The sequence below is a fragment of the Stegodyphus dumicola genome, chromosome 6 (genome assembly GCF_044657685.1).
Source record: "Stegodyphus dumicola isolate Sdum_Otavi_A_Nest chromosome 6, ASM4465768v1".
NCBI classification, from domain to species: Eukaryota; Metazoa; Arthropoda; class Arachnida; order Araneae; family Eresidae; genus Stegodyphus; species Stegodyphus dumicola.
In genome coordinates this window covers 62413947-62437672 of record NC_140773.1, presented here as the reverse complement: position 1 = coordinate 62437672, position 23726 = coordinate 62413947, and the positions used below count along the sequence as shown (strand labels likewise).

Genomic DNA, 23726 nt, shown 5'->3' with positions numbered 1-23726 from the left:
AATTTATCCCCTTTATAATAAATAATTAATTTTATTAGTAAAAATAATAGTACTTACAACAAGTAACAGGAAATTTCGAAGTTATTGTGCGTTTATATATCTGAAAGATTACAAAGAATGCATATTTTCTAATTTACCGGATTGATTACCATCGAGTCAGGATATATACGAGATTCTTATTTGCTAAGTTTGCCAGAAAATTCTAATTTTCTTTCCTTTAATTTATACGTAGGAGTATCTAATATAACATGAAGCTATGTTTTAATTCTTAAAACCTCATAAACATTATTAATCACTGGAGGAATATTTCTGTTGCCAATCTGAAGTAAAGTGCATTCACTCTAGAATTTTTACTATATGTTCACCTCTTGATTTATTCTTTCCAATGTCTACCGTACTGTTCATTATACATTCATGGTACTAAAAAAATAAAATATGAAACAATTCAAGAAATGTAAACTTTCTGATAATGAACAGAACTATAATGTAGAGTAATGTTCCTTAGTATAGAAATCTCAAAGCTGGTGAAAGACTAACTTAATATTATTGATATATAATACTAAATATAAACTTTCTTCTCTTGCCTCTGTTATCAAAGAATCAACAAGCAATTTTAATACTAAATATTTAACAATTATTATCAAGATCATCATCATTATTATAAAGATAATAGTACATATCTTTCATCTAATCTTGGCAGACCTCTTTCTGTTACAATAAAAGTTACAATAAACTGTTTATATACCGGGTGAGCTCAAAGTTCGTTAAAGCCTTAAAAATTTCATAAAAAAGGAAGAAATTACGATAAAGAAGTGCGGCTTGCAAGAAAGAGCTCACAAGGAAGTCGGATTTTTTTTAATCGGTAAAAAAAGTTTTAATTTCAAATGTCACAGGTAGACGGCGCTGACGACTCAAAACACAATGAACAGGACAACAATACGCTCCATTAATTTATTCTTTCAATAACAATTGTTCAACAGGGCCTCCAGAACATTGTACGACACAACTAAGGCGATTCATAACGCCTGTTACAGCTGAAATTGCGGAAACCCTACCACAAATAGAATCTTTGAGTTCGGCCGATGTTGAAGGGATGAACGGTACGCAAGTGATTTCAAATAGCCCCACAATCAGAAGTCGACCAGTGTGAGGTCGGGTAATCATGGAGGCCATGCGATCTTCCCACCTCGACTGATCACTCTCTTCACCAAAAGTACTCAATACGAGTCTTTTTACTGGATTGGCATAGTGTGGCGGTGCGCCATCCTGCATAAAGCTTATTACGGATAAAACACCTCTTTGGTTTGAAATTCTAACCTTGGAACATGAAATCACATTAATATCTCTTCAAAAAATAATCAGCAGGGCATTCAAGGCGGTCGTGAGATGTTACTGGTTATCTAGGTTCAATAAAACCACAAGAGTCGTGTTCTTTTTTCAGTTAACATTATGCTTATGGTTGTCAATAAAACTAATTCTACCAGTGCTTTAGTTTAAAATATTTAATGTTGTTTTATATTAGAATTCGAATTACTCGAATGACTGAACGAGAGCAAATATTCGAGTTTCAAATTTTTTTCCAGATCCATGGAATTCGAGAATTCCAATATCCCTGTCGTTAATTCAGATTATTAAGTTTGAATTAATGAAAATCTTCTACTTACTTCTTTTTATTTTAAGCTATATTTACGGTCTGTAAATTACTCTCATTCAAAAGTTAAAATTTTGAATGAGAGAAGAGAGTTCATGTGTTTTCCTGCGTCTTAATTCACATCATTTTTTGCTCTCTTTAAAACAAGTTTTCACAAACAGTGGCCCAGTCAAAGATTCCAGCTTAAGCGTAATGTGGGTTAAATAAATTAAGTATTGTTTAATTTAGTTCATAGTATACTTCTGCTGTAATTGTTTCATACTCAAAATTTGCACTTAAAGATTCTGCCTTCTTCTAAACCTTAGCTTGTATGTAAGTGGAATGACCTTTTTGTGAATGATGTGAGTGTTACGTAATGCATAAGCTCCGTATTGCGTTAATTAACAGTCTTCTAATTATGTAAGAAAAAAATAAGAGAGTAAAATTCTTTGGCTGTCGCTTATCCAGAATCCATCTATCTGTCATTCCAGGCAAGGTCGGAAGACTGCCTTCCTGGCCAACATCGTGGTTGCTGTCGTGTCCGGGGTGCTATCTATTTTTTCGCCTACCTTCGCTGTTTTTGCCATTCTTCGAACTGTGACAGGGTCGACTGTTCCTGCCAACTTCCAACTTCCATATATAATTAGTAAGTATCCTTTCTTCCTCGCTTCGATGCACGTCACCTAAGGATCGGCAATCACGTGAGCCCCATCGATACTCCGTAGCAACAGGCTTATTGCCAAAATAAATATTTAAAAATTTATGCAAAATTTTCTTGATTCGATGGAATCGCACACAGCACTTCTGGCCTTAAAACAGCTTTCATTTGTCAGCGTTTGAAACAATGAAATTAGAAAGAAGTACTATTGATCAAATTCATTCTATTTTTTAAAATGAGGATTTTAACAGAAGTGGCATTGTACTTTTAATTACTCTTCTTCCTTCAGTGCTTTTAATTAATAACATTACTTATATAATTAACTAGTGTTAGAACCAATATTTTTCTTATGCAATATGCATTCAAGTTTACTTAACGAAGCTTGAACTTGCAGAAATTTGGCATTTAAAATTAAATTTGTTCTAGAAAAATACTTTACAACAATATTTTGAAATATGTCAAATTGCATTCAATGATGTTCTCTTGAAACATTTCAGCTGTTGAACAAGTAGGTTCTCGTCAACGCTCTTTCCTTGTATGCATATCCTGGCTACTGTGGACATTAGGAGCCTGCTGCCTTGCCATGGTGGCTTACATATCAAGACACTGGACCACTTTGGGGTTGCTCACTACATTGCCTTTTGGTGCTTTCGTGGCATATAAAAGGTAAGTCAAATGCAAAGATTAAATATAAATAAAAATATATAAAAAAATAATTGTTTGATATGTAATCTTTAAGTGAGGAAGATTTAATGATCCGTTTAATATCATAAGAGTATGTTAGATAGCTCGTTACTCTCTCTCCATATATATAAACAATATAATGAATTTAAAATAAGAATACATATAACTCCTATGAAATTGTGCATATTTAGCCAATAACTTAAGAATTTCAATTTGAATCAATAGTTAACAATTATTATTAACCTGATTAGTTATGTTATATTATGTTATTAGTCATGATGTTATTAACCTGATTAACAATGCAATTTATGCACCTACTCCAATAAAGGTAAAAACAGAATAAATTTAATAAAATTTTAAATATTGTTATGATTAAAATAATTAAACTGAAATGATAAGTGAAGCAAATTAGGCATAGGTAATCTCCTGTCTGTCAAGCAAGAGCTAGCAGTTAAAGCAAATACTATTTAAAATTACATTCAAAATGAGTAAAAAGTTTAGTTAATTTCAGAAAAATGAACTGCTGAAATGTCAATAAGACAATACCGACTCATCAGGGGGAACGAGCTTATCTCACCTTACCTTCAATTGTTCACACACCGTGTTTCGTCCTTCCCATGCATATGTAATCTTAAATTTTTTTATAATTTTTAATATTAACAATTCTTTCAAAAATCAGCAAATTCATATACATGTTAAGAATTCCCCTACACGATGCATCATCTCTTATTCAAATTGAATTAAAATTACTAAACGCACATATTGCCAGAAATATGTCTTCTAAAAGTTACATGGAATAAACACTATTTTTATGTTATGTTACATGGAATAATCACGTAATTACAAAAATTTATAAAAATGACTAATTCACTTCTTAATTGCCAAAGTATTCAATTTAATCAATAGTATCTTATGTAAAATTATGGAAATAAGGCCAGAAAAAATTTTTAAAGTTCCAATTAACTTACCACTTGTTGAAATTAACAGAACAATTTTCTGTTTGTGGTTTTCTTCAACGTGTAACTGGTCGAGATCTAAGGAAGGGTTAGATAGTGCTACTATTTCAGTTCGTGAAGTAATAATCTATTTTTAAAATTTCTGACAAAAGTCTTGAAACAGGAAAAAAGGAAAGCAACAGAAAAAAATCTTCCCGCAAATCGAGCTCTAATTGCGACTTCAGAAATTATTCGGCTCTGTTAATATAAGTATAGCAGCTAGAAATAGAAAGAAATTTCAGAAAATATTTTATAGTTATACATTTTTACAAATCCTCTAGTCTAAGCTATCCAACTTTCGAATAATGCCTTCATATTTCCTACACTAAAGATTAAATTTTTAAATTAATACCTACCTTTTTGAAATAAAATTTGATAAAACTTGAAGGAACTTGGTTATCAATTAGAATATTAATAAGTATTGAAATTTCACTTTTAAGACCTTTAATTTCAATACAGATATTCCTAATCCTTTTAAGCTGACTGAAAAAAAGTATTTCCTATTACTTTTTTAGAAATACTGGAGTTACAATTGATCAGTTTAATGGTTGTGAATTTAAATTCTCTTCTTTTGCCAAAAATCGTAATAGTGCGATGATTAATAATTTGTTAGTCAAGATAGTCTGTTATTGTTGATAAATATTAGTAGTATGAGACAGCTAGGTAATAGCTGTCTCATAATACTATTATACTATATTATATACTATTAGTAATATGAAACAGCTAGGTAATTTGTTGATGAATATTAGTAGTATGAGACAGCTAGGTAATTTGTTGATGAATATTAGTAGTATGAGACAGCTTTTTAACTTCTTTATCGCCTTATTATTATTGAAAGTAATTTAATCATCTATGTACCTCTATGTTTTAGCAAACAGTTTTAATTTAGGTTTACTTAATCTCAGTTGAAATTTATATTCTTTCATGAACAGAAATCAATTACAAATCTGTGTCGGGCTGTTAGATCCCATTGGAATAAGTCTGACCTGTAGATAAATGCTATTATAGAACTTAATAAAGTTATTAGATAATGTACATTGTAGGAATGTTTTTTAATTTTCAGTACTGATAACTGAGTAACTTGTGAAAATAATTTTGTAATTTCTAGTAGACTGTTGAAAATTTCTTTAAGAGTTGAAGAAGTGCAAAGTTTTTCAAAATCATAGCAGTTAATTTCATGAATGATCAATTTGTTAATAGTGTTTATTATTGGCAGGTTATTGTAAATGATCCATCTATTATTGCGTTCTCGGTTAATTGAATTATGCATAAGCGTGCAGATTTTCTTAAGCTTTTGTGCAAGTATGTAATTAATAGTTTTCTTGTAATTGTTGGTACCGTTTGCAATGATCTAAATTTAACTGCTGTTTTATGGAATTTCGGCCGCGCATAAAGATTAGCCAATTTGTTGCAATTAGGAAGTTGTGCAATTTTTTAGCTTTTTCTTAATGCCAGTAATTTTTTAACAATCGCTGGATCTTTCAATTTTGTGTGCTAGTAAGTAGTTGAGTTTTTCAGTTCTAATTCCAACAGCACAGCATAAAACTGTCTACGTATAATGCTAAAGTTGTTGCTAGCTTTATCTATTTTGGTTGCTAGCTATATCTATTTGTTGTTTTAAATCTTGAATTTGTTGCTTAACTTAAGTGCAATGTAGGTTGCTAGTAAATTCAAATTTTGAGTTCGAAGTTTGATTTGAGCAATGACCGCTGACCTCCATTCTATAAAAGTTGCATTAGGAAGATTTAATCTATAGTTAGCTTTTAGAATAAATTCGTTTATATTTGCTATGATCCGGTTATCGCCTGAAGTTTTGTTGATAATCAACACTGACCTATCTCCTAGGAAAGAAAGTTTAAAACTATTATAAATTGAAACTGGGAAATGTTACTAATTAAGAGGATTTATTTTTTTGAAACTATTAAAAACTTATAATATACTTTAAAGAAGTTTAAAATTTGTAATGCTATGCACTAAAATCGTACATTTTAAAAAAGAAAAAAATAGTACACACATAAAAATAAGGTATAACATAAAAAAGCAAGTAAATTACTGTCGATTTCCCCAAGCATTGTTGACTTATCAATGAGAATTAACCCTTCCCCCAAAATCCGCAATAATTTGGATATGAAAGCAATAATTTGGATTGATATTAGCTTAGCTTTGTATCTTACATCTTCTCAATATTGCGCTTTTATAAAGTACTGTGCATTTTATAGAGCACTGTGCAACAGTTATTGTAACTAACTCGTATTACTACCACCCATAATATATGCATCCATTACATTCTTTTTACCACTAATGACACGGCGATTATTGATATTATCTTTCAAATGCAAGGCATTTGTTGTAAAAATCTTGCGGAAAGTTTAAACATTAACAAATGTGAAAGTGTACGTAACAGAAATACTCTATAAAGTTGCACATAAAACTTGATTTTGCAGTTTTATGCTTCAGATGTGCAATGTTTTTTAATGTCATTATTCCATATAATTTACTCAGTAGGGCCTGATGGATAATTTGACGCCCCCTTTCACCACATCTGATGCCATTTTATTATTTTATATCTATCGTCTGTCAAAACAGTTGTCTGTTCATCAAAGTCATTTTCCTTAGTACGTTTAGGACACGGACCTTAAGACGAAAGCCATAATATCATTATGCAGTAATTTAAAGAATATATTCAACGAGCTGGGAAAATACATGTGTATAATCTATCACGAAAGCTGGTAATGATGTTACATGGCAGAAGTGGTAGATTTATTGCAATAACTCTTTAGAAATAAATCTTATGTGTGGTTTATAATGTACTTCCATTAGCATACATCCAAACGTTAATAATGCTTAAATTTGAAGAAGCTTTTTATAATCATCCCCAATCAGCATAATAAATCAGAACTTTTCTAATTCCTTTCAGTTGCTACTACATGTTAGTGAGCATATAAAATCTGACTTGGCAAGTTTAGCAAGTACATAAAAATTTATTGGCAGAATTATAATATTTTTTAAAAATAGTGATCGTTATTGAAAATAGGACTTAATGGTATTACTTAATGGTATTACTCTTGACACAATTTAAAATCATGTGTTATGGAACATTTCAACAAAAAGTGTCGGGTAATAAAAGCATAAAAATATTTTAAGTCTTCCAAGATGTAACCTCAGATAATATTTAATATTAATAGATATTTCTGAGATGTAACCTCAGTAATGTACGCTTTGTATAATGCTTATTAAAGTTTGTAAATCTGCAGAAATCATGAATTAATTAATTGGTACAAATACTTTACCAATATTTTTTAAAAATATGTATCCTTTTGATGATTACGAAGTAAGTTAAGTTATTCATTTGTCGAAAACACTACAAATTTTATAATGCCGTTGCTGTGAAAAATAATGTTCAGTCACGCACTTTAATGTGCGATGTTAAACTGATATTTTTGAGACTGTAGTTTAAATTTTGGAAAGGATAACTTAATTAATAACTTCCATTAATGACGAGATTTTTTTTTAAATAAACGATATTTCTCTAACTTTCCGAGGCGTAGCTCAATAGCTTTCATTTTTATAATTTCAGGCATGCAGAGGAAGATGTTTTGAGGATTTAAGCTTCAATTTTTTCAAAGTCCATCATATTTTCACATCATTCCTTTGCAAACCATTGAAAAGCTGACCGTCTCTGCATTTACAAAATATTTCAAAGGCTAACAAACCCTACAATCTGGCGTTGCAGGTAAACTCCGTGAGCAGAATGATGGCATGCTACGGAATATATGTGTAGCAGATCATTTTTCTTCATAGCTGAAGTTCGTTGAACGGTAAGAATGAAGTGTGCAACGGCAGCGTTTAACAGGCATTCCTTTCCATTTCAGAATTAATCAAAATGGGTGGTTAGCCTTTTATAATTTGAACTGCAGGTTGTTGTGAAAGAAAATTCACCTTCTCATTGCTAAATATAAATTTTATCCTTTCAGTTATTTGAAACAGTCACCAAGATATCTCATGACTCAAGCTCGTTGCGAAGAAGCAGCTGATGTGATTGAGAAAATTGCAAAGATAAATGGGTGCAAAGTTCCGTCTGAGTTGTTACCCAAATTAAAAGTAATGAAAAATTTCGCTACTTCTTTAAATTAATTTGCTGCATCTTAAGAGTACAGTTTTGATGTAGCTGAGAATATTATCTTACTGTTTCAGTAATACAATATTATATAAAATATTATTATATATTGTAGAAGATTCTAAGAAATGTCCGTATTCACCTCTTTTATTTTGGAAAGAACGGTCGAAAATTGTTTATGTTACATCTATCTGTAATAAATAAATATGCCGCATCGAATATTGCTTCAACATATCATGGTTAGAGATACCAGTTCTGGCATATTTAATAATTGTCATATGAGACGAATATTGTGTTGACTAAAACATTTTCCCATTCACTGAAGTATTAAATGTACTTTTCTCATTGCCTTCATGCCTAGACTTGAAATAGCAAAGGAATATCTTAAGACAGCCTTCGGAGTTACTATATAACAGCTTAACCTGTAGGCGTATCAGATCAAGAATTTTAGCCATTTGTACAATGCGAAGCACTTTTAATTTGGGATATCCAAATAAACTCAAAATTTCTGATACTATGCTACTCGTCGAAACATTATCATGAAATAATATCTTATGACATAGCTCTAAAAATCCTTCCAGGTGGTATGTTCACTTCTTTCTGTGCAGTTGTACTCATATCACAAAATAATTTGCACTCGTTCCGCTGTCTCCAAGAAGCGTGAAACACAGCAATATATTAGTCAGGCCTAAACACTTAGATACTCGAGCAATTCCGTGGAGGCCGTGTTTTGGTATATATTTTTGCCAATCCAAGCTTGAGCGCTTGACGAAGTATAGAAAATTACATACATGTAGAACATTTTGAGCAAGCATGGTAGTATTCATCACGCATTTTAATATAATATCATTGGATATGACGTTCTTAATGTCTGTAATCATGTTAAAACACACATAATGGTTTCTAAAGTTAGTTTATATCCGATGAGGTATAAAAGGTAATATTTTCGTCCGAAGTCTCAGTATTCGTTCTATAACCGATTTATATTTGATGAAATATAATTATTAATATTTTTTGCGTTAGCGAATGTTTGGATGTAGAGTAATAGTATTCAGGTGTTTCAATAAAAGTTTATAGTCGATATTTTTCTTTTTCTCATTGTCACTGTTGCGTTAGATATGGAAGCTTCTTAATTCCCCACCCTAAATCACCCTGAAGTAACTTTTATTCTATCAAGAATGTTAATAGACAGATCGAATGTGTACAATCTCAGCTCTTTCATTCCTCAATAAAAGGGATGTTTATGCATTTTCTTTTGGATCCTGTATGCGCCTATCACATAACGAGTGTGCCCTTCGTTTTCTGTAAAAGCTGTAGCTAGACAGCGGGATAAAGACTTGACGAAATTTAGTATTTTCGAAATGATATTGTCATCTAGCAATTCAAAAGCATTTGTAATTCATCGACAGTTGCTTGATGAATTTCTTAGGTTTGACTAATCTCTCTGGTACACGTCTTGTAAATCTTCTTTCAGATCACGATCGAGCGATGAGGGATTTTCGAGTGTTGTAAACTCATGTGAATTCTCCTATAGTCAATTGTTTGCTTTCTAGAATAATATGATGTGACATTATCTTGCTAATAAGTGATATTGTAACGGGAAGCGAAATTTTTTAAGATCAACTAAGAAATCTACAAGGTATATATAGCTTGAGCTTGTAACAAAAGCCTTAGCTAAAAGAGGTTCCGAGGAATCTAATATAACTATTTTTCCCAATTGTCATATAGTTTCTGATTGTTTATATACAACTGGTAAGACACATTCGACGGAGCATTTCGTGGTTTGGGTGCACATGCATTTACTCAATACTGTAGTGAATCTGAAAGTATGCTTACGTAAACTCAGATGATATATTTGCATTTTCTCATTTTCGTTGCCGTAATTTGTTTGTTTGTTTGCAACATCTTTGGGCTGCAGTGATCAGTATAGTGTTTAGCGATGTTGGCTGTCATGTGATTGGGCCCATATTCGAAGTTCAGAAACGTATAGGTGTGTGTAAGTTTATACTGTGCGGCATGAAGGCACTTAAAATAATAGCTAACTGAAAGTCTTTTCGAAAGATTTGGTGGTAAGTAAAATGGAGTGGGAGATTCTCGGGCCGTACTCTATCAGTACTGGTGCCGAAGTGAACAGTTACTAACGTGGGTCTATACCTATAACAACCAATGGTGAAATTCTTGTTCTCCGCATACTTGCACTTGTACTAGTCATGCATCAATTGACATTCAGAAACCTTTTAACTTTTTGTGATAGCCAGAAATTTTTTAATATCTGAACCAGAAGAAATACCTTAGTACAATCCGACAAAAAATAGTCAATAATTACCTAAACAAGTTCAGAAATATTCAAATTACAGCAGCTATAGATATCATCCATAATTCATTCATCAGGAGCTGCTCGCAGATTTCATGATTTGGATGCGTTCTATGAAAACTTAGACTGAACTCAGCACTGTCAGTATTCAAAAATGACGCCATAAGCACATCAAACACTCTGTAATGACTTACTACTTAAAGTTGCAGGTAGCTGTTGTGAGAAACTAGTTAAAAAAAAGAAAAAAATCTGACAGTCAGAGTTAACTGACAGTTGTATGACTACTATTCATGCAAAATAGTATATTAGTACGTAGTTCACTTCGATTACTTTTACCACCTCAATGACCTCTTTCGTTGGAATGCTGGTAGACGTATGAAAATTCTAAATATTCTGTAGTTTCAGAAATAGAGCAACCAGTCTGTGGCACCTACAATCAGGCTGAATCAAACGTCCTGATATTTCTTACTTTACCAAAATTGCATTCCTTCATTTATTTTCTAAGGCATATAACTCAGAATCAGTTTAAACCTGATACGTGAATTGATGCAGCTCTTCTGTTTCGCGTATTATTATCAATGCGCAATAAATAATATGTCGTTTCAATATAGTTATTTAATTCATAAATCATTTCAAAAGTGTTCAAAATCGCTACAAAATTATTATATTTGCAATGTAATTAAATATGTTCTTGTCATAAAAGCAATGTGCGTTTTTGCTTAAGTAAGTCGAAATTATTTTTCTCCTATTTCAGAAAATCAGTGAAAATGTAAAGAGTGACGGTGTCAATGCAACAAATGAATCCATGTTAGATTTATTCAAATACCCTCAACTTAGGAAAAAATTGTTTGTTGTAACTCTGAATTGGTAAGTTCTTAGCTATATTTTTAGAATACTTCTAATCAGTAATTTTAAAATGCTTCTGTTCGTAATATGTAAATGTCAAAATCTTAATCCACAAAATTCTTAGTTGCAAATTGATAAATATATTAGCTAAGAAAATATCCACCTATAATGAACGAATCAATATGTAATTCAATATAAAAACGGAAGAATATTCATATGTCTTACAAAGAATTGAACTGCCATCCTTAGAAGAGAATTGCTGAACCTCAGATTTGTAGTCAAACCACTTGGATTAGAATTAAACAAATATCTTCAAAATAAAAATTGGGATAATGATGTACAATAGAAAGTAGCAAGCTTTATACACACTTTCCTTAAAGCATACATGCGGAATTTTGCATTTGCCTGGCTTGGTTTATACGCATCGCCTAATTTCAATAAAGCAAATATGAACAAAATTGCTGGTCACAAGTTATTAATCATTCTTTTGAACTGTCTAGTAAAGGGATTTATTCTTGCTTTTGCTGTTCAATTATAGTAAAATCACTTCATTTACTTTCAACGCAAGCTAATAAATTCAAGGCATTCCACATAGAGCATTTAACTATCAAATGATAAAAAGACATGATATCTACATAAGGTGAGATTCCACTTAGATTATTTATCTAACCCTCCTTTTGCATTTTTTTTCCCTGCATACACACACTCGATAGCAACAATAATTAACTTTAAAAAAATTAAATTGTGAAAACGTTAAATAACAGACATTTTAATTTAAGCATCGGCTGTGTTAGCACAAACATCTGGCGCATGTAAAAATAGATCTTCAAACTGTTAAGAATGAATCCATAAGAAGGGTAGATCTGAGGAAAACAACTGTATCTCTGATTAGTCTTCCACCTAATAAATTCCTTCTAATGCTTTACATATCTTGGCACGTTCATATAGTTTCTAGATTTTTTTTTAGAAAACCAGCTCTTGAAACACTTCTGCCTCACTAATGGAGGAAGTGGTTAAAACCACTGAAAACTGGCAGTTGACCTGGTTTGTGTTCGATCCCAGATGAATGGTTGGTTTTTGTGGTTTTTTCCATGTGTAACTTGAATACCAGCCAGTTTCACTCAGAACGTTTTCCACGAAAGCGTCCCTCTTCTTAGGCAGATAGCCTTAATCAAATCTTGATACACTTCTTTAAATTGCCGTCACAATTTCCTGAATTCCTTAAATTTTTATAAATTAGACCCTTTAACGTGAGATTTATCTTAAAGGGTCATAACGTAGTACGCAGATACCAGATCTGGCAAATGAGGATGATTAAGAACAGTTACATGCTTGCAATAATATGCATGTAACAGTTGTATTAGACGAAGGAAACTTGCTGTTAGTCCGTCGTTTTAAAATAGATAGTTCAAGGTCATAATGACTTCCTCTTCATTTACTTTTTTTTTGTTTTGTTTTTGTCTGCGATGTATGTCGTCATGAGAGCATTTCAGCAAATTAGAGGACACGACCATTTGCTGCAGACGTCGTTGGCCTGGTTACAACACAGTCAAAAGAGGAGAAAATAATCTTGGGGGGGGGGGAACTATAATCATGGAATCTATAACGGTAGGTGTCAAGCGCGTATAATCAAACGAAGATTCTGTTCAAAGTTCTTCCAGTAAACAGACGGTATTTCAGGAGCAAGATACATGTCTCAGTAGCAATTTACACTGTTCATCATTCAGTAACTTTATAAGGTATTTCTCCCACCTTCTTGGCATGTCTTCAAGGTGTGGTGGTCTGCACGCTGGGGTCGTATTCCAGAGGTCCGCGATTCGATTCCCGACGAAGGCGTTGCTAATTTTTTAGCTTTTCTGCTTCCAAAAAGAAGAACCTAATGTCTCTACAACTTAATTGGGTTATGTTATAAAAATTTAATTTAAAACTTTCTAAACGCACTGTATTTGAATGTTGCGTGTTTCTGAAAGATGTATTCAATTGCGTATGTCATTAGCTTCTTGGAAGTTCAGCGACAATTTGGGAGGAACGGGAGCTTCAATTCTGGCCTGACATGTTCAATTCTGCTTCGTGAAAAAAGAACTTGAATACACTTCTGTTTTGTTTTATATTTTAGAGCTTTATTACATATCACGATTAATGAATGCGTAAAAAGCAATCTTTTCAACGTCCGGATGAATCCCGCGAAAAAACGTTGAATGCTGGTAATTCGGTCCAACTTACGAATCCCGGCTAGCGGGTTGGCTGATTGCGTGTTTTCGTGATTTTAGGCATGTGTATCGTATACGGAGTATCTGCTGGATGAATACGTGAATAAAGCGGGCGTAACCCGGTCAAAACCGTTGAACGCTGGTAGTTCGGTCCAACTTTGAATCCCGGCCAACACGCTGACTCTATGTGTGTTTCAGTGATTTTCCGCATGTGTAACGTGTATGCATTATCTTCTGGATGCGCACGGGAATAAAGCAGGGGGAACAAGCGCAAAACCCCTGAACACTGGTAGTTCGGTCCAACTATGGGATAACGGTCAAATTTAACATTGGAACTCTTATACACGTCAACAATTAAAAGCGGGCTTCAGCCCGCTCAGCTGGCGGGCTTGCCCGCCATTGTCAAGCTTCATTTGATTCAGTTCAGAGACTTTCATACTCTCCCTCTACGATTCTGGAGTTTGATGTAATACCTTCTTTTTGTGTTTGCTGCAAATTTTTTTAACTATTTAAAATACAAAAATTTCGATTTTATTTGAAATATAAAACAGAATTCGAATACAGGTGAACCGTCATTAAGAGGTTGAAAATGGAGAAGCTGATGAAACATATCCCGTGTTTTAGCACGATTTTAGAGCTGATTGTGGTTTCAGAAACTATTAAATTTTACAAAATTGTATCCCTAAATCAAAGAAATCCATCTCTTAATTGGAAATAATTTTACAACAATGGAAACAAGTGTTTAACTGAGGATATCGTTAAATCGAGATCAGACTGTATTTATAAAAGCAGGAGAAAATTTAGATTTTTTACTGAAAAATGGGACGGACGAGACATTGCAGTAAAACAGGAAATTATGTTTAGTCTAGATAATAAAGCACAAATGTGCAGCTATACGGATAATGTTCAAGCATACGTACAATTAACTAAAAGTTATTCACTGTATTCAGTATCATCTGCAAAAACGAACGTTTTTGCAAATGATGTTGACGAACATTTAAACGTTACTCAGGAAAACTCGTCATTATTTTTCGATTGTATCATTGAAACATCTTTTGACTCAATTTTTCTGTTTATCTAGGACTGCCATCGCCGTTGCTTACTTTGGATTGACCCTCAACGCGACAAATCTGGGAAAAAATGATTTTCTGAACTTTTTCTTGCTGTCTGCTGTTGAACTGCCAGCTTTCCCGTTGGCTCTACTAATGATGGAAAAAGTCGGTAGACGTTGGTCGAATACCGTTTTCGTGCTTTTTACCGGAGTTGCTTGTTTAGTTCCATCGTTTTTGACTAAAGGTAAGCTAAAGTTATGCATCTGAATGCTGCGGTATATAAATGAGTTAAATTTAGAAAGTACTCTCATTAATCTACCCCAGAAAAGATCGTTAGGTTTCTCAAAAACTAAATAGAATCTTTCGTTCGAGATCTTGCTGTCAGTAGATTATTTATTATTCAGAAGTAAAGCAACTCACAAAAGAGATATTTACACTCTTAAATTATTAAATTACATTTGCATATTATAATATAAAGATACACTACTGCTGATGAAATACACTAAATACATGCATTGGTTATAATACTTATAAAGCCCTTTTTCTAGCCTAAAGGAAAAGAACGGATGAGCAATAAAGAGGAAACATACGCTCATGAAAGTCAAAATAATAATTTGCATAAATTTCGTTTCTCGTGTTGTTTACATTATGCAATAAGGAAATCTCAGTTTCCCTTCAAATATTTACAGTTGGAAAATTGCTATATAATAACCAATAATTATCAATGTTCGATATAGATAGGTTAAGTCCTATGATTCTGTATTGCTGAAATTTCGTGAAAGGGAAAATTTCGTAAGTCATTATTTTAGATAGCTTGTTATCAGAATAAAAATCTGATGACTCGGTTCTACATGAATAGTAGTGTACAACAGAACTTCTAGTACCAGTACTAATTTGCCCATAACCTTTTCATATGCAGCGAAACCTCGGTTCACGAACTTAATTCGCTCCTAAAGATAGGTTGTCATCTGAAATAATTGTAAATGGAAACAATGTTTTCTTAAGAATCGACGTAAAATGAATTAATTTGTTCCCGGATCCCAAACGATTGCTTAGAGAAGAGTACTTTATATATAAGTTCGTGATGCAAAACCAATAATATTCTTTAAATGTAACAAATACGCAATGTTAATATATACACAATATTTACATATAAAAACGATAAACAAATATATAAAATATAGGAAAACTTGAAGTAAATGTTACTCTATTTCTACAAAGGAAAGTTGATGGAGTAGAAAATTTTGAAGAAGCCGAATGTGCAAAATGTTATAGTTTGAAAAGGAAATCCTCATCCATAAAAATATCAGGTAGATGCCGTCTCTCTAAGTTTTACTTTTTCTTTCCTCTTTTTCTTAATACTCCTCGCTTCTGTTTAAGAATCACTAAGCCCTTGTCCCATTAAAAATTCTTCCACTGGTATTTGTTTCTGTCTATGTTTTTAAAATGTTTCTAAACCAAGAAATTGCAAATATTTAAGCTACGGATTACTACTGCTTTATCAGGTGATAATGTGCTATGAAACTTTGCATTTTACCCTATTTTGCACAAATGTCGTGGATTAAATAACTAGGACTACCCTTCCTTCTTTTTTCTTTTTCTGAAGATATTTCCACTATGCATTAACTGCATTTTCAAATATCATATGCTGCCGGCTTACTTTTTCATATGTTCTTTGTCATCCAAGAAATTTTTCATTCGGAAAATTTGCTCGTAAGCCAAATTGTTCGTGATCCAAGGCATTTGGGAACTAAGGTTCCATCTCATTAAGAAAATCCAAATAATTATATTATCTTTATCTGTAAACTAAATACTAAATGGCTGTAATGCAAGGGAAGGAATTTTATTTTTTCGTTAACCTTATTTTATTTCAACGAAGATTATGCAGCTAAAAAAATTGAAATCTTTTATTTACTAAAATACATGCAATTTCCCCTTCACATAATTCTACAGTGGCGACTAAAATTGTGGACACTTTTGGAAATTTTTATGTTTTTGAACTTTGTATGCTTATAGAAAACGTTACGTTTCACAAAATGCAAACTTGTATATATCATTTTAAAGAGAATTTATTACTGAATTCAATACAAAACACAAAATTCAATTATTTGCAATACAAAAAAAGTTAAACGATAATAGTTATCGATATACATTAGATAGGGATGATTGCAGTGAGTTATCAGTACTTAGTAGGGTACCCTTTATTTTTTATTACAGCTTCACATCGACGTTTCATTTAGCTGACAAGAGTTTTAAGCTCTTCTTTCGTTATTACGTGATGCCAGGAAACAATTATAGCCTCAATTAGTTCCCTTTTATTTGATGGGCGCCTCATTCGGACAAGAGTTTTCAAACGGTGCCACAAGAAGGAATTTTTTTTAAATATTTTTATAAACATCCAAGCCTTTTCAACTGCTGATTAAAGCACTAAAATAGTCTTTTATGAAGGAGCTAAAGCTAAACACATAATTTTGTAATTATTTCTAGTGGAATAAAATTAAATAAGGAAGATATTTTTGATTTGCATAAAACAAATCTTATATTTTATTTCTGTTCAACATGTTCTGTTATAGGTTCCATTATCTGTCGAACTTTTTTTGGAAGTGGTGGCCATTTTATTGTGGAGGCACTTAATAGGCGGCAACCGTTATCTCCTATTGAGAGGATAGACATCCATGCTTTCTCCGGAGTTCGAACCCGAGCCCTTTGGTATCGCAGTCGGTCTTCCCTAAGCATTATACCGTCTGGGCGGCTGTCGAATACTATAGGCCATCTTCTAAATTAAATTAATTTAAAAAAAAATTCTGTATTGTATTATCGTTTTGTTCTACTTTAATCAGTGAGGGAAAAAACACACAAATAAAGTAATATCAAGTTTACTTGGCTTAACAAGCAATCTAAGGAATTAGATAACTGAATATTTATTATGCTCGCTATTATGAGCGAATTTTAAAACATGGATAAAAATTTAATTATTCAAAAAGAACTCTATTTTGAGAAATTTATCTCTGATTAAAAAAAAGAAAATCTTATGGAAGACTCAACCATTGTGATGTTCATGTTATAGGGCAGTTTTATAATTGATGTGAAAACTGAATTATTTTCATTACTAGATATGGGAACATCCGCCATTGCTGCATCTATGATGGGTAAATTCGGATCGGCAGCAGCATTTATGGTGACCTATCAGCAAGCTGCTGAACTGTACCCCACCTCAGTCAGAGCTTTTGGTATGGGCATTGGATCCGTTGTGTCTTCGCTGGCCGTGATATGCATGCCCTACGTTTGCTATCTGGTAAGAATGCTGTTTTAACTCTTATTACAGTAATAAGAAATTAATTTCCTTCTTTGTAATTTATTCAAACACTCTATAACCTAGTAGAATTTTGTAAATGATAAAGTAAAAGTCATATAATTTCATTGTGATACACTTAAAGGAATTATTGAAATCATGACTTTTAAAATTTTGTTTATACTTTTCATGTAATGAAAGAAAAATTTTACTGCTAACAGAATATTTAGTCAGATAATATTATCGAAGGATTTTATATCACATACCCAAATTTGCCTCCTCCTCCCCCCGCGAAAAAAAACTGGCATTTGGGGAGAGGTGTCATATTTATTTGGAGGCCGCTTGTACTACCGAATTTTTAACTTAGTATGAAGATCATTTAAGTAGTTAATCGTAAAATTTGAATTATTTGCTTTGTAGTTTCCAAATAATATTTCTGTAATTAACAAATATTTCATTTATTTTTTACTTTCAACAGGATGTTTTTAAACTTTATTAAATGTTATCTTTATTGAGATATAAATTATTGAAGTTACCTTTTGAAACATTGTTATCTTTTTCTCGCAGAGTGTTTATAACAAAGCTATTCCATTCTTGATGATTGGAGCGCTGTGCGTTTCAGCTGGCTTAACTGCTCCTCTCGTACCAGAAACACTTAACCGAAGATTGCCCCAAACTGTACAAGACTCTGAGGAATTTGGGACAGGCAACGGATGCTTGCCATGCTGCAGGTAGCTTTCTAGCTCTTAAAAATGAAAATTATTGTGTTTATTATATTCATTCGTAAACGCCGTAACTGCTTTTGTGTATAGTTCTATGTTAGCTAACTTTTGTCATGTATTCGAAAATTTCGTACCTTAAGCAAGGTTTGATTCTAATACTGTTGTAAATTCAAGCGGCCATCCAGATGTTTGAAAATTATCTTGCCTTTTATTTATATAGCAAATATTTATATACTGTAATGCAAAAGATAGAATTCAATTTTTTTTCCATCCATCGTATTTTATTTCGGGAAAAGTAGACTAGAAAAAGCTTTACTTATGGATAAAATTAAACAATAAACTCCAGATGACAGCACATCCAGAGTCACTATTTAAGTTGAAAATTATTTCACCAATGATGCCATCAGTGTTATTATCGGCCCGTTTCGTAAGTGCCAGATCAGCTCTAGAATTATCGTCAAGTTCACGTTTACTTCTCCCATACACTTTGTGGCTCTTACGTTTCCGCGATTGCTTTTAATATGGCATCAGAAGCAATTTCTTATCCCAAGGACTTTTGCTACATGAACTCTTCAAGGTAAAACTCATGATAACTGACCATGCCTCGCTGATTTTTACTGATGCCCTTATTGGAGTGCCACAGTCTTTTTGCGTATGAATAGCTGCTGAGAGATGAACAAAATGAAATTATGATTCACAGTAAAATATCTCTAACCTGCTTTTTTCCAGTTCCTCTATTTTATATGCTGCCAGTAGTCTAAATAAATCATCAATCCCTTATGTACATGGTCAGTGATTTTTGCCATGAGTGTGGTTGCTTCTCTATTCGGAACTTGAACAAGAAAGAATTCACTATTTTTTTTTTTTTTTTTTTTTTTTTTTTTCACAACAAATAGTCCAGCATTGGGAAAATTTTCCAAATAGTCCAGCAGTGTAGAAAAACTCTGCTGGTTTCGTTTTTTCTCGTACAAACAGATTTTCGTTTTTTCAAGCCCCCCTGTTCGCTTATTTGGTTGTCAGATTAGATCCAGAGCAGCGGTTCCTAAACTTTTCCCTTTCTCTTAGTCCTACATAAGACTTATATTTCAAGAGCCCCCTAAGTTTTCTTTTTTCTCTCCCGCGACATTCCTGTAGTATACTACTGTATTATTACTAAACAAACACATTATGACGTTCCCACGTTACCAGCTTGTTTGCCAGTACTCGAATTCCCGGCTAAATAAACAGTTTTCAGCGATTTTTACTTCTCGGCCTCTGGTAGAACCAAATGTTTATTGAAAGCTTCATAAACATAATCTTCATGCGAAAGGAGCACTTTATTACGTAGTTCTTTCTGCGTCTTCCAGGTAGAGGATTTAAGGTAATGTTACTTTAATCGTCAATATAGAAAAGATAAATGGGTCATACTATGTTACTTGGATAGTTCTTTATTATGATGACTTCAGTTTTGTTAATGGCGCTCCAAGATTAACTCCAAGATTTCGATAATCTTGGCGCCACTCAAACGATCTTCAGATGTTTGGCAGTCATAATCGTGATTATTTGTAATTTGCTCGTGCTGAGAAAAACTTCAGGTTAACCATGTATTATCATATTTTCTTTTTTCATATTAATGTAGACAATAGATGATTAACTCATAATTCTCTCGTTACGACAAGGGTTCTGGTTTCATTTTCCGAAAAAGTATTTAAAATATTTGATTTACCAAGAAGTTAGGAATATGATATGTCTTCCTAAAACGGCGCATTTTACCTCGAATTTTCGAATTTGAATTTTCGAAAATGGCCATTAAATAAAACTACACATGAATGAAAGCATTTGGAGCTGATTCAGTGGTTTCAGAATACGGTTTGTGATAGCGCAGCGATTTATTTACTATTGGACAGAGACACTGACATCGATTAAGTGGTGGGAGAAGTAAGTAGCTATTGACTGGGGAAAATTTTATGAGAGAGGTATATTCTATAGATCGGAGGTTCCCAACCTGTGGTACGAATTACCCTGATGATATGTGACAGCTTAATCAGGGGCACGTGAAAAGCAGCATTGGCGAAAAAGAATAAGGGGTTATGATATATGATGCGAGAAAAGCAAAATATTTTGAAAGCTGAAATTCATCATTGAAATAAAGAGAAATTAGTTTTCCCTTTTCTTCTTAAAATAGTATTTGACTGAATGAAACTTGAATGCTGTCAAAGAGGCATATTTCTTCGTATTATACTTTCGACTGATTTTAGGTAGAATTTCAATAACAGAACGTGAAAGCATAACTCGGAAGGCATTAAAAAAATTTTTTTTTGACTTACCTTGTAGAAAAAACATTCTGAACTCCCACGTTATACTTAAAACAATTATCGTAGCAAACAGAATGCTGTTTCCGATTTAAAGCTGTTTCAGATTTGAACCTGACTTCAGAAAATTGTGCTGAGCAAAGCAGGCTCAAGAATAACATCTATAGTAAGGCTTGAATAGTAATTCAAGACGACTTAACTAAGGTTTTTACAGAGTTTTTTTTATTAATTTTTAGATATATAATACGATACGTTTGTGTGATTCATTTTTGTATCCAACTGTAATAATTTTAGACATGTAATATGATATAACATTATTAACTTTGTGTTCAAGTGTAACGGTTATTAGAATTTTTTTACACTTCCCCGAATCAGTGGGGGGGGCGAGGTATATTTTAGTTTAGACACTTGATGGAATAACGAAGCACACTTTATTGGCCAGTATTATCCAAGAAGGCTCCAATAACACGTTTACAGTCGTCGAAGAACTACTATAAACACGCTGACACAATCAGCGACACAGCCTTCACACTATCAGGCTATAATGGTGGAGATAGCTTCACGGCAAAGCATCAGATTACAGCTCCCGACTCTCCTCGGTTGTTCTCGGAACTCTATGTACTCTCGATACTCTCCACGCTACAACTCGCGGTGCACTCGACGATACATAAGAGTACAGCTCTCAATTGGTTTCAGTCGTTCTCGAAGCTCAGCACACACTAAGACAAAACTCGACGATGCACTAACTTGCGATACACTAAAGACTCTCTCGATGCACTCGACGACCAAGTCGGCGCTAGACTTCGAGACACTCGCTCAGTGACTGACTATCAGCTCGATAGACGAAGTACTAACTCTCCGCGTACCAGCAGGGTTTACATAGCTGTTGGCTTGTGTTCGAGAACATTCTGCGTTAAAGCAGTAAGAATTCATTCCAGAAGGTTCTCCATCCGTCTATGGCATATCTCCAATTCTGTAGCCAAATGGGCGATTTTTCGCCAAATGTGGCAATCCTACCTTCCCTTGCCATTTTATGGCAACCCTAAACCTGCTTTGCGGAGAAGCCATCCTACCGCTCCTGGACATTTCAGAACAATATATTCATCAATTCACTCATTTTCTCATTTCAATTTTACAGAAACTGATATAGAAAAATAGTTACAGTATGCTAAAAATGTTGTGTTCTAATTTAAAATTATGTGTTGTCATTGTGTTTATTTTGAAATAAAAAATGTAATTCTAAATCTTTTAATTATATTTTTCTCACTTAATTCATTATAGTTAATAAATTTTATGCCATTAAAATAATACAGTAGTAAGTATAATAATATATTTTAACATGTTTAAATAATAATGAATTTTACTTTTTACCATTTTATAATAATGTAACATTCCTCTCCCCTCCTTTTCTTTTAGTAGTAGCGAGCAGATAAAAGACGAGGAAGAAGTTGTTGATCCGACGAATATATAAGCGATTAGAAAAGAAACTTTTTATTAAAGATGCAGTTTGGGAAAGATACCATAGTTTCATGCAATACTTTACTGGTAACCTGAAGACGTCATGTAAACTATGAGTATGAATATTAATGACAATTATTCTCAGCAACAAGAAAACTTCTGAGTTTTGCAATGACGTTGATTCTCCGAGAGGATACATATGAAGTTTTAATACATTTCATGGGAGGGATGTTTTATTGAAGAAAGAATATTATCATTATCATTCTGCAGTGTATTAATTTCATAGGATATTTTCATACGCTTGAATGGATATCAAATGTTATAATATTTAGCTTCTCTCAATGCTGTAATAAGTTTGACTTTCTGGTAGAATGCATCTAATTGTGCAAGATATAAATATTGCCACACACCCGTTTCCAGGCCTTTCACTATTTTTCAGATTAAATCATATTTATATAAAAAGATAATTTATATCTTTTTCTACAAATCTGATCTCGTAATTTGAAATGCAATTTTCGCAACCTTTGCCAGGTCTGATTTTTTTCACTTCTCCTCTCCTGACTGGCCAGACTCACTGCCATTTGCGACCTATCTCGAAGATGGAAATTCAGCTAATTGCAACTCTTTGAGTAATAAAAAGGAAGTAAAAGAACAGCTTTAATTAAAATTAATATGTACTTTTACAAGTGAACGGGAATCAATAAGTTTCACTAGGCCTTTTGTAAAATATCACTCATGATTTTTAACGTCCTTTACATACAAACATGAAATTCGGTTTATGATGTACCATTTTACTTGAAAATGCAAATTATTTATGAAAAATCTTCGTAACGTCCTTAAGTTATCAACATGCCTGAATACAACTATTTATGTTATCAAACGTCCTCTACAGCATCTCATCAAGAGTCCGGATTGCTGCTAATGTTGCTTCTTAAGTCTTTTGATAAGCACAATAAAAAGACTAAATGCTTCAGACTGAATGAACGAATCATTGGGAGAGTGAAGTCGTTTGAAAATTGTGCCAATTAAATACTCATTTTACAATAAAAAGACTCATTTTACAATAAAAAGCACAATAAAAAGACTAAATGCTTCAGACTGAATGAACGAATCATTGGGAGAGTGAAGTCGTTTGAAAATTGTGCCAATTAAATACTCATTTTACACTGTTGTCATACAGATTTTACACTGTTGTTCCTGTGGTATCAAATAAAAAATTAATAATTAACATAAATACCTTACGAAGCGGAGCATTCAACAGTTTTTCAGATTGCTTCTGAGTCACCTCTGTGGCCGACACTAGTGTACTTTGAAAATTGCAGTTACAAATTCAAATCATTTTTACTAGCCTCTGATTATTTCTTGTGTTGTTGTAACCAAGAACTATGTCTTCTCAAATAGCTCTTAATTTATATCTCCTGGAATAAGATGAGTGACGAAGGAAGAAGACCATATTT

The 23726-nt window shown here is 32.8% G+C and overlaps 1 protein-coding gene across 2 annotated transcripts in view; it reads left to right on the top strand.

Moving 5' to 3' along the window:
- LOC118192298 (beta-alanine transporter-like) overlaps positions 1-23435 on the top strand; it is a 33396-nt gene extending 9961 nt beyond the window's left edge. The window contains exons 3-10 of one of the 2 annotated variants that reach the window (XM_035363237.2): positions 2122-2276; positions 2786-2954; positions 7942-8068; positions 11153-11265; positions 14536-14750; positions 17620-17801; positions 18366-18529; positions 22231-23435. In XM_035363237.2, the coding sequence (XP_035219128.1) occupies positions 2122-2276; positions 2786-2954; positions 7942-8068; positions 11153-11265; positions 14536-14750; positions 17620-17801; positions 18366-18529; positions 22231-22282 (1177 nt within the window). In that variant the 3' untranslated portion in view covers positions 22283-23435. Of the gene's footprint in view, positions 1-2121; positions 2277-2785; positions 2955-7941; positions 8069-11152; positions 11266-14535; positions 14751-17619; positions 17802-18365; positions 18530-22227 lie in introns of both variants that reach the window. The other variant, XM_035363236.2, reaches the window with a different exon arrangement.
- Positions 23436-23726: the final 291 nt, after the last annotated feature.